We start from the raw sequence: 12,765 nt of genomic DNA on the forward strand, positions 1-12,765 counted from the left end.
AAATTACGCCCCTTTTGGCCCCACCCCTCAGCTCCCAGGGGATTGACCTCGTCATTTGTATAATTTTGAATCCCGACCCCAAAGGGATGCTCACAGTCAAATAGGAGCAATATCTATTGCTGGGTTTTGGAGAATAAGTCGTTTATATCAATATAGCCCAATTGACAACATTTGGCCCCGCCCCTCAGGCCCCTGGGGGGTCAGCCCCATCATTTGTACAATTTTGAATCCCAACCACATAGTGATGCTGCCAGGTAAATATGAGCGATATCCATTGCTTGATTTCAGAGAAGAAGTCATTTATATCAATATAGCCCAATTGACAACATTTGGCCCCGCCCCTCAGGCCCCTGGGGGGTCAGCCCTATCATTTGTACAATTTTGAATCCCCATCCCATAGTGATGCTACTAAGCAAATATGAGCAATATCCATTGCTCGGTTTCAGAGAATAAGTCGCTTATATCAATATAGCCCAATTGATCCCTTTTGGCTCCGCCCCTCAGACCCCTTGGGGGTCAGCCCCACCATTTATACAATTTTGAATCCCCACCCCATAGTGATGCTACCAGGCCAATAGGAGCAATATCCTTTGCTTGGTTTCAGAGAGGAAGTCGTTTATATCAATAGAGCTAAATTGACCCCTTTTGGCCCTGCCCCTCAGACCCCTGGGGGTCAGCCCCACCATTTGTACAATTTTGAGTCCCCACCCCATAGGGATGCTTCTGACCAAATTTGGTCAAATTCTGATCTGTGGTTTTGGAGAAGAAGTCAATTGTTGACGGACGGACGGACGGACGACAGATGCTACGGTATGGCATAAGCTCACCTTGGTCCTTCGGACCAGGTGAGCTAATAATCAACTTACAAAAACTATTGGAAACTTATTTAGTTCTTTAAGTTCTACAACTGGCAGCTAGATTACATGTAATGTCACCAAGGATGAGGAGAAGGATTCACTTGAGGAGGAAATTATTGACTATCAGCTTGCTCCAAAGGAGGAGATTTCAAAGCAAGAAGATGTATTGAACAAGAGGCCCATGGGCCTTAACGGTCACCTGAGTTATGATATATTTTAGCATATTTGGCCCCTGTGACCTTGAATGAAGGTCAAGGTCATTCACTTGAACAAACTTGCTAGCCCTTCATCCCAGCATGCTACAGACCTAATATTGGGTCACTAGGCCTTTTGGTTAACAAGAAGTCATTTAAAGGTTTTAGCATATTTGACCGTTGTGACCTTGAATGAAGGTCAAGGTCATCCATTTTAACAAACATGGTAGCCCTTTGTCCCAGCATTCTACAGACCTAATATTGGGTCTCTGGGCCTTATGGCTATCAAGAAGAAGTTGTTTAAAGATTTTAGCATATTTGACCCCTGTGACCTTGAATGAAGGTCAAGGTCATTCACTTGAACAAACTTGCTAGCCCTTCATCCCAGCATGCTACAGACCTAATATTGGGTCACTAGGCCTTTTGGTTAACAAGAAAAAGTCATTTAAAGGTTTTTAGCATATTTGACCCTTGTGACCTTGAATGAAGGTCAAGGTCATCCATTTTAACAAACATGTTAGCCCTTTGTCCCAGCATGCTACAGACTTAACATTGGGTCTCTGGGCCTTATGGCTATCAAGAAGAAGTTGTTTAAAGATTTTAGCATATTTGACCCCTGTGACCTTGAATGAAGGTCAAGGTCATCCATTTGAACAAACTTTGTAGCCTTCATCCCAGCAGGCTACATACCTTATATTTGGTCTCTGGGCCTTTTGGTTAACAAGAAGTTGTTTAAAGATTTTAGCATATTTGACCCCTGTGACCTTGAATGAAGGTCAAGGTCATCCACTTGAACAAACTTTGTAGCCCTTAGTCCCAGCATGCTACAGACCTAATATTGGGTCACTAGGCCTTTTGGTTAACAAGAAGAAGTCATTTAAAGGTTTTAGCATATTTAACCGTTGTGACCTTGAATGAAGGTCAAGGTCATCCATTTTAACAAACATGGTAGCCCTTTGTCCCAGCATTCTACAGACCTAATATTGGGTCTCTGGGCCTTATGGCTATCAAGAAGAAGTTGTTTAAAGATTTTAGCATATTTGACCCCTGTGACCTTGAATGAAGGTCAAGGTCATTCACTTGAACAAACTTGCTAGCCCTTCATCCCAGCATGCTACAGACCTAATATTGGGTCACTAGGCCTTTTGGTTAACAAGAAGAAGTCATTTAAAGGTTTTTAGCATATTTGACCCTTGTGACCTTGAATGAAGGTCAAGGTCATCCATTTTAACAAACATGTTAGCCCTTTGTCCCAGCATGCTACAGACTTAACATTGGGTCTCTGGGCCTTATGGCTATCAAGAAGAAGTTGTTTAAAGATTTTAGCATATTTGACCCCTGTGACCTTGAATGAAGGTCAAGGTCATCCATTTGAACAAACTTTGTAGCCTTCATCCCAGCATGCTACATACCTTATATTGGGTCTCTGGGCCTTTTGGTTAACAAGAAGTTGTTTAAAGATTTTAGCATATTTGAACCCTGTGACCTTGAATGAAGGTCAAGGTCATCCACTTGAACAAACTTTGTAGCCCTTTGTCCCAGCATGCTACAGACCTAATATTGGGTCTCTGGGCCTTTTGGTTAACAAGAAGTTGTTTAAAGATTTTAGCATATTTGACCCCTGTGACCTTGAATGAAGGTCAAGGTCATTCACCTGAACAAACTTTGTAGCCCTTTGTCCCAGCATGCTACATACCTAATATTGGGTCTTTGGGCCTTTTGGTTAAAAGGGGAAGTTGTTTAAAGATTTTAGCATATTTGACCCCTGTGACCTTGAATGAAGGTCAAGGTCATCCATTTGAACAAACATGGTAGCCCTTTGTCCCAGCATTCTACAGACCTAATATTGGGTCTCTGGGCCTTATGGCTATCAAGAAGAAGTTGTTTAAAGATTTTAGCATATTTGACCCCTGTGACCTTGAATGAAGGTCAAGGTCATTCACTTGAACAAACTTGCTAGCCCTTCATCCCAGCATGCTACAGACCTAATATTGGGTCACTAGGCCTTTTGGTTAACAAGAAGAAGTCATTTAAAGGTTTTTAGCATATTTGACCCTTGTGACCTTGAATGAAGGTCAAGGTCATCCATTTTAACAAACATGTTAGCCCTTTGTCCCAGCATGCTACAGACTTAACATTGGGTCTCTGGGCCTTATGGCTATCAAGAAGAAGTTGTTTAAAGATTTTAGCATATTTGACCCCTGTGACCTTGAATGAAGGTCAAGGTCATCCATTTGAACAAACTTTGTAGCCTTCATCCCAGCATGCTACATACCTTATATTGGGTCTCTGGGCCTTTTGGTTAACAAGAAGTTGTTTAAAGATTTTAGCATATTTGAACCCTGTGACCTTGAATGAAGGTCAAGGTCATCCACTTGAACAAACTTTGTAGCCCTTTGTCCCAGCATGCTACAGACCTAATATTGGGTCTCTGGGCCTTTTGGTTAACAAGAAGTTGTTTAAAGATTTTAGCATATTTGACCCCTGTGACCTTGAATGAAGGTCAAGGTCATTCACCTGAACAAACTTTGTAGCCCTTTGTCCCAGCATGCTACATACCTAATATTGGGTCTTTGGGCCTTTTGGTTAAAAGGGGAAGTTGTTTAAAGATTTTAGCATATTTGACCCCTGTGACCTTGAATGAAGGTCAAGGTCATCCATTTGAACAAACTTGGTAGCCCTTCATCCCAGCATGCTACACACCCAATATCAGGTCTCTGGGCCTGTTGGTAATTGAGAAGAAGACGAACAACGCTGGAAAAAAGGCGATCACAATAGGTCAACTGAGACTTAGTCTCAGGTGACCTAATAAATGGCTTAAATAAAAGTCTAAAGTTGACCTATAGGGAACAACCAACCAATTGAAAAAATATATTTTTGAAACAGCCCCTGTGTATAGAACGTTGAGCGAAGGATAAAATGTCTGGCAGCCACTGATTGGCCAGTATGTTATGAAGTGAGAAAATAGATATGTAGCCTGATAGGTAACTATCAGTAAGAAATGTTGATATAAATTTCTTAAGTCCGATTGGTTTTTTTCCCAAAAGTTCACGTAATAATAGTAAACAGGTAAACATTTAAGATTTTTGAGAATTTTTACTGCGAAATTCACCTATTTTCAAAATGGCTACCCTGGAGAAAATTTGAGCTGAAGGACCCAACTTTTTTTTTTGATTAGGTGTTATATCAGACCCTAAACTTTTGTTATAAACCATAATCGTCATATTCAATTCAAGAATTTGAATGAAATAATCCAAAACGTTAACACTAAGGTCTATGGGAAAACAATTGGTTGGTTGGTCTCTAATAAATGGCTTAAATATCTGTTAATGTCTGATATTTTTTCTACAACATTAAATCATATAATAAAATGCCGTGACACTGCGACGTCGTAAAAACAAGAGGCCCAGGGGCCTTAACCCTATGAGGCTGAAAAAATAACAACACTTTGTTGGCCCTCCTTCCTTAACATCCTCACCAATTTCCAGCTCAATGGCACCAGTGGAACTGGAGAAGAAGTTTAAAATGTGTTTTTCAAGATGGCTGCCATGGTGGCCATCTTGGATTTCTGACCGACCCGATAAATAACAACACTTGGTAAGGACCATCTCAGGATCATTTCTGGTAAGTTAGCGCTGAATCCCACCGGTGGAATTTGAGAAGAAGTTTGAAATAGGTGTTGTTCAGGAAAACCATGATTGTGCAATCATGTTACAAAATGGCCGCCATTGCTGCCATGTCAAAGTTTTTACGAGGCCAAAAAAATAACAACACTATGTTGGCTCGCCTTCCTCGACATCCTCAACCATTTCCAGCTCAATGGCACCAATGGAACTGGAGAAGAAGTTTAAAATGTGGTTTTCAAGATGGCGGCTATGGCGGCCGTCTTGGATTTCGGACCGACCCAAAAAATAACAACACTTGGTCGGATCATATCAGGATCATTTCAGGCCAGTTTCAGCCCAACAGCACTGGTGGAACTTGAGAAGAAGTTTAAAATGTGTTTTTCAACATGGCGGCTATGGCGGCCATCTTGGATTTCGGACCGACCCGAAAAAATAACAACACTTGGTCGCAATCATATCAGGATAATTTCAGGCAAGTTTCAGCCCAACAGCACTGGTGGAACTTCAGAAGAAGTTTAAAATGTGTTTTTCAAGATGGTGGTTATGGCGGCCATCTTGGATTTCAGACCAATCCAAAAAATAACAACACTTGGTCGGACTCATCTCAGGAACATTTCAGGCAAGTTTCAGCCAAACAGTACTGGTGGAACTTGAGAAGAAGTTTAAAATGTGTTTTTCAAGATGGTGGTTATGGCGGCCATCTTGGATTTCGGACCGAGCCGAAAAATAACAACACTTGGTCGGGATCATATCAGGATAATTTCAGGCAAGTTTCAGCTCAATAGCACTGGTGGAACTTGAGAAGAAGTTTGAAATGTGGTTTTCAAGATGGCGGTTATGGCGGCCATCTTGGATTTCGGACTGACCCGAAAAAATAACAACACTAGGTCAGGACCATCTCAGGATCATTTCAGGCAAGTTTCAGCTCAATCCCACTGGTGGAACTTGAGAAGAAGTTTGAAATGTGAAAAGTTTACGCACGGCGCACGGCAGACGGCAGACGGCGGACGGCTCACGGCGCACGACGACGGACGAAGCATGATGACTATAGGTCATCCTGACCCTTCGGGTCAGATGACCTAAAAAGTATCAAACATTGGGCTACTTACAGGTTGGCAACCCTGCATTTGACCACTGTGACCTTGAATGCAGGTCAAGGTCATTCATTGAACAAAGTTGGTAACCCTGCACCCATGCATGCTACAACTCTAATTTCAGGTCCCTGGGCCCTTTGTTATTGATTTTAACGATTTTAACATTATTCAATCCTTGTGACCTTGAATATAGGTCATGGACATTCTTTTGAACAAATTTTATAGTCTTTTTATCCATACATGCCACAGTTTGAATTTCTTCCATGTGGGTCTCTTGTTATTAAGAAGAAGTCATTTAATGTGGGCCTCTTGGTTATTAAGAAGAAGTCATTTAAAGATTTTCAAACATTTGACCCGTTTGACCTTAAAATGTAGGTCAAGGTCTTCCTTTTTATCAAACTATCTAGCCTGCTACAGGCTAAATATCGGGTCCCTGGGCCTCTTGGTTCTTGAGAAGAAGTCATTTGAATGAAAAGGCGACGAGGGAGGGACGATGGATGGCCCACTATGACAGAAGCTCACTTAGTCGTTTGGGCAAGGTGAACTTAATACAGTAATAACAACAGAGATTTTTCTGAGGCCCTTACAAATCAAAGTACTGAAAGTACTGCAGGAGGCACTAGTCAGATGTAAAAGGTGATATTTGAAATAAAGCAAGAATACAAATCAAACTGATATCAACATGATTAAACATTTCCACTTACATGTATCAAACAAACTGGACATAATGGTTTTCACAGTCCTGATGAATGTAATGATTTAGACTGTTCCAATGTACATAATGGTTTTAACCATCTTCAAGTTTCAAACCAACTTCTACTTAAATAGTTAAACATTTCTAATTTCAAACAAACCTTTACCTAAGAAGTTAAACATTTTAATTTTTTTTCAAACCAACTTCTACTTACAATGTAGGTACATGTCGTTAACATTCATACTTTAAACCAACTTGTATACTTAAGTACAGTCAAACCTCTCTATAACGACCGCCCAATGGGAGGCAGAAAAACAGTCACTATAGACAGGTTGTCTTTATAGACAGGTCAAAATTATCGCACCAACCAATTTACATGAAACTGTCATGAATAACTTGTCATTGAATAGGGCATTCAGAAGACCAGCAAGACGTCAAATAAATGCATAAACTTTATAAATCTGAAGAGTTTAATCTTTAATTATTTTGTGGACCCAAAGACAAAATATAACTCAAAATGGTCTTATGGCTAATTTTTTTTTAAATATTTTGTTCTGAAATAGTGCTTTATGTATCTATCAAATTATCTCCCTTTCTTTCTTAAATAAAGAAAAAGAATACACAATAATTAATTAATTAATTATATTTGTGTTACTACTAATTTTCTCAAAACCAAAAGATTTTTTTCTGACCCAAATTGAAATCCGGATATTTGTGGCAGTTTACGACTTTTTATTAGTATTGACTAATTAAAGATGGCGGCAGTATAAACGCTAGTACCGACAGCTACGATTAAGAAAGGCATTATTGGCTTTCATGTGAGTAAATCTTGTTGACAGATATGACCAGTGTTTGTTATTGAAGTGATGTATCCTAGTTGTAATCACAAAATTAACTGACTGTGTCAAATGAAGCCACCTATGCACAGTTGTAATGTAATACCGACACGCATGGTGACCCGACTCCTCTCTCACGAGCCCCAGGCCAGGGCAGCTACAGTAATTATAGGCTAACAGGTGGTAGGGGTCTTTTGTTTATATCACCAGGCCAGGGTTGTGGTGGTCCTTTGTTTGTATAATCAGGCCAGGGTCAGCTGAATAGCACTGGTGGAACTTGAGATGAAGTTTAAAATGTGTTTTTCAAGATGGCGGCTATGGCGGCGATCTTGGAGTTCGGACTGTCCGTCATCCGAAAAAATAACAACACTTGGTCAGGATCATGTCAGGATCATATCAGGATCATTTCAGGCAAGTTTCAGCTTAATAGCACTGGTGGAACTGGAGAAGAAGTTTAAGATGTGTTTTTCAAGATGGCGGCCACGGCGGCCATCTTGGATTTCGGACTGACCCGAAAAATAACAACACTTGGTCGGCATCATATCATGATCATTTCAGGCAAGTTTCAGCTCAATAGCACTGGTGGAACTGGAGAAGAAGTTTAAAATGTGTTTTTCAAGATGGCGGCTATGGCGGCCATCTTGGATTTCGGACTGACCCGAAAAATAACAACACTTGGTCAGGATCATATCAGGATCATTTCAGGCAAGTTTCAGCTTAATAGCACTGGTGGAACTGGAGAAGAAGTTTAAAATGTGTTTTTCAAGATGGCGGCCATCTTGGATTTCGGACTGACCCGAAAAATAACAACACTTGGTCGGCATCATACCAGGATCATTTCAGGCAAGTTTCAGCTTAATAGCACTGGTGGAACTGGAGAAGAAGTTTAAAATGTGTTTTTCAAGATGGCGGCCATCTTGGATTTCGGACTGACCCGAAAAATAACAACACTTGGTCAGGATCATATCAGGATCATTTCTTTCGGACCTTTTTTGTTATGCGTGGATACAACTAAGCCGCCGCTGCTATAAAAAGAAGGTGCTTCTTCACACTCGCATTCACTCTAACCTCAGGTGTTCACGGTGACACACCTGTACCACCTACACTATATCTGTACACCACGTGACCTACAACTGTATTCGCGAATGACACCAAACAGAAGCACTTACCTGTAACCGGAGCAGATGGCCATTGTCTTTCAATTATCTTTCAAATCTTGTTGAAAATAAAGTCTCCAAATAAATGCTGGAAAATGCATAACAAATTATTCCCAAATACTCTATCCATCTTCTCACGTGTTTTTCGTGGGTGCAGCCATTTTCATAACAAGTAAACAGTCCGAGGAGTTCCGATTTTTACTCGCATCTACACTAGCACTCCTCGGATGTATTCATATTGTCTACACTACACTAGGGCTGTTGTTGTGCAGTAGTGCGGTTTTATCACGCTTTAATTGCGTTATCACACGTGCACAAATAATACGAAGACACAGAAAATATTTCGATGGAAACTATGGATATAATACTGTAAGAGTTGTAAAGTTGTTCTTGCTGCATTTCCCACTGGAAAGACTCAGGTAGGAATTTACTCATATTTACTCTGTTTATAATTTCATTAGGTGCATGTTTTGTTGAGGCCCAAATATTTTGTATTGTCAATACTTTCTTTTCTTTCTTTTATTGTAACATAAAATGTGTATGTATATATAAAGTTACCTCTTCAAATTCCATATTCAAGTTCCGCAATTGCGTACAATGTGAACAAAAACACATTGGCGTGTGTATTGAGAACGTATACTATGTATAACGGAGAGATGTGTCGCTATGTATCGATAGACTGGTACTTGTCTCAATGAACGCACGCGCTTTTATAGCGGCTCGTATCCACGCATAACAAAAAAGAAAAATGTCTGCCCGTCCTTAGATACGACACTACCATAATTGGGGGGATGTCTCGGAAAGGATTTTTGGAAATCTGTACATGTATTAATTTTTTAAAATCTCAATTGGATGCTTTTTAACTTTAGCTTTAAAGGAGTAAGCTACTTTCATAAATTCAGATGTTTTTTTCTAGAGATGACTAAAATATAGTTGTCAATTGTTAACAACGCTATATCTTTTCAGTCTAGGCGCCGATGACATTGTTAATATCAGTTGATATCTCCCAGACAATAAAACACAAGGCTCATATGATCCGTCATGATTTTTTTTTCATCACCAGGCCGGAACAATGAAATATGATCATGAGCAATCTGAAAAGTCAATATGAGATTTTATAGGATGCCTCTCATCGGTCAACCACTCGCTTAGCCCCTTTTTGTAGGAGTCAATAATATATGTGAATTAAACTCTTGTGATGTCTGTTGCACATAAGTGCAAAGAAATACATTGTCACTTAACTAAGCCAAAAAAATTCACACTTAAGTAGCAATAACACATAATGGTCAAAAACCCTATTATATGTGATCCACGATAAGAAACAGTACTTAAGCATTTTTGGTAATTTATCCTGAAACGGCCACGCGCAACCTTCCATATTTGACATCCCACAGATTGTTGCTTGGTTTTACAGATTTAAAGGTCAATATTTGAAAATACCCAAATGGTTATACATGTATTCATAACAAAAAAATTATTGACAAAAACATTTCATTTTTTTCACACTTTCTGGAGACCAATAAGGAGATTGATGATTATTTTAAGGGATTTGTTCGTGACATGAAAATCCAACATTTTTACTCAATTTTAAAACAATATATTTATTTTGAAAGTTATGAGGAATATTGATATTTGAGAAAGTCTTATATCATATGGATTTGATATCGATTGCCAATAGATATATTAATCATATTACATGAAAACAACAAAAAGTTGTATTAATAGGGTAAAAAAAGCAATTGGTATACATTCTTTTAATCTACAATTACGTTGTATTGTTTAAATAGCCTATGTAATACAAACATTTCACAGCATTGTGCATATTACATGAAAACATTTGAAAAGGTTGAATAGCTGAATATTATATAAATAAGACAAGCTGGTTCAATAATCATTTTGTATTTTCATATATATTCCGAGTGCGAGTAGCTACTGCAGTAAATCTGATCGCAAAAATCCAGATTCTGTGTATTGTCTCTGTCGGGGAAGGTACAGCACAAATGACCATTACGGCAGATGTGCCAGTTTTCTTAGTTTAAAAAGATAAACGATCGAATTCCATCACACCATCACATACTGATTCATGGATTTGAAACACAGGGACTTTGATCAGTTATAGCAGTAGATATTTGATTTTGTGGTCTGGCCAGGCTTGAATAACTTATCGTAAAAAGTTTCGTCCTAAATAAACAAACACTTATTTCAGTGGGTCAACAAACAGATTTAAACTTTGTAAACAACTTGCCTTTAATTCATGTTGATAGATATTAATTTCTAGCGACAAACATCACACTTTGGTGCTTCGTGTGAAGCCCGTGTCTAACAGGTGCTCGCTCACGTAAACAGACGGATCACCTGATCACTAAATATAGGACCAAATCACATAAAATCTTGTAAAAAAAATACCAAGTTGTAAACAAAAGAAATCTTGTTAGCCAAAAAATCCTGGAGGGTATTATAAAAAACGGGAATTTGTTTGCGCTTGCTTGTTATGCCATCTATATTTCTAGTAGTTAATTAATTATACACTAGTGTCATCTGAAAGATAACGTCAGAATCTCGCAGTTATCTTCCTTTCCAACAGTATTTTCAATACAAATTTGCAAAAATCGATGCAGGTGTAGATATTTACAAGACATTATTCTTATTGTTTATTCAAAATAGTTCCTGAAATGTTCACAACATTATCAGCATAGTTAATACATTTCTGTGCACATCATCTACTTTGAATGACGGACTACAATGACGTGCCTCATACTTGGAACTAAGCGAATCATTACCCCTAGTTACAGAAATTACCACCAGAGGTCTCAAATTCCAAACTTCCGTCGAAGAGAAATTTATACTGAATATACCATTTTTCATGTAATAGCACTTTATTTGTAATCTTGATAGTTTTCATAAATGCATATATAATTCAACTACATCATATATGAACCGAAAGAAACCACAAAATGAACTGTGAAAGGAAATATAACGAAAATGAAAGTGAGAGATTGTGACGTCACAACTCGTAGGTGATCGCAATATGGCAGGCGTAAACGCCTCCATAAAAATAAGGGCCACATTCCCAATTGAAACTGTTTCATAATAAACCAAGTTAACTCCTGAAAATCGATCTTTCCTAATAATTTACCAATTTGTTTTCCCAAAATGAGACAAATAAAGCTCTGTAGTACATTCCAAGTTTGACAGTCATTAAATACTCCATATACTGAGGTGTTATACATACCCAGCCACAAACTCGGCCACCAAATGCCACAATGAGAAAAACGACAAGCCACACCACAGTTAGGCCGACTGGAAGTATGGAGAATCCGATATCCTGGAATGGTGCAGTGTTATTCCACACAGGAAAACCACGGATGTCTGATATCTTATCCGTGATTTGTAGGTACTGCAGACTAGAGAAAGAGAAGATTGATAAACATGTTTGTCCCAAAAATATGATATAGTTAATTTTCTTTAATTTATGCTAAATGAACAATAGCTCTGGTTTGCTTGTAAAACATGTTTGCCCCCTCCATCTTTAGAAGAAAAGAGATAAATTAAGGGAAAATTGACCAAGTTATTTTTCATTTTCTGATATCTGTAATATTTATATTCTTGCATGCAACTTATGAAACAAGTTGTATTAAGGTCAAAGTTTTGACTTCAGCACTTGATTTTTGTGTATTTTCTTTGAACTGTCATATTTACTTACTTGAAGAATTCCTTTTCAGGTGTCTGCCTTGCAACATCTGCTGTCTGTCCTCTGTAAGGAGAGAATAAACGATAAAATTTGATCTCTTTAAGGAGAGAATAAACGATAACATCTGATCTCTGTAAGGAGAGAATAAAAATATCTTATCTCTGTTAGGTGAGAATGAACGATAACGTCTGACCTCTGTAAGGAGAGTATGATAGCATTTGACCTCTATACAGTGAGTATGATAATGTTTGACCTCTGTAAGGCGAGTATGATAACATTTGACCTCTGTAAGGCGAGTATGATATAGCATTTGACCTCTATACAGTGAGTATGGTAATGTTTGACCTCTGTAAGGCAAGTATGATAGCATTTGACCTCTGTAAGGAGGGTATGATAGCATTTGACTTCTATACAGTGAGTATGGTAATGTTTGACCTCTGTAAGGTGAGTATGATAGCATTTGACCTCTGTAAGGAGAGTATGATTAACATCTGACCTCTGTAAGGCGAATATGATAACATCTGATATCTGTAAGGTGAGTATGATAGCATTTGACCTCTGTAAGGTGAGTATGATAATGTTTGACTTCTGTAAGGTGAGTATGATAATGTTTGAC

At 38.6% G+C, this 12,765-nt stretch overlaps 1 protein-coding gene across 4 annotated transcripts in view; it reads right to left on the reverse strand.

The window, feature by feature from the left end:
• LOC117315356 (sodium- and chloride-dependent GABA transporter 2-like) overlaps positions 1-12,765 on the reverse strand; it is a 182,065-nt gene that overhangs the window by 50,550 nt on the left and 118,750 nt on the right. For all 4 annotated transcript variants that reach the window (XM_033869511.1, XM_033869512.1, XM_033869509.1 and 1 more), the window contains 2 exons: positions 12,162-12,212; positions 11,691-11,862 (listed from right to left, as the gene is read on the reverse strand). In XM_033869511.1, coding sequence (XP_033725402.1) covers positions 11,691-11,862; positions 12,162-12,212 — 223 coding nt within the window. The remainder of the gene's footprint in view (positions 1-11,690; positions 11,863-12,161; positions 12,213-12,765) is intronic.

This window comes from Pecten maximus, chromosome 17, assembly GCF_902652985.1.
Source record: "Pecten maximus chromosome 17, xPecMax1.1, whole genome shotgun sequence".
NCBI lineage: Eukaryota > Metazoa > Mollusca > Bivalvia > Pectinida > Pectinidae > Pecten > Pecten maximus.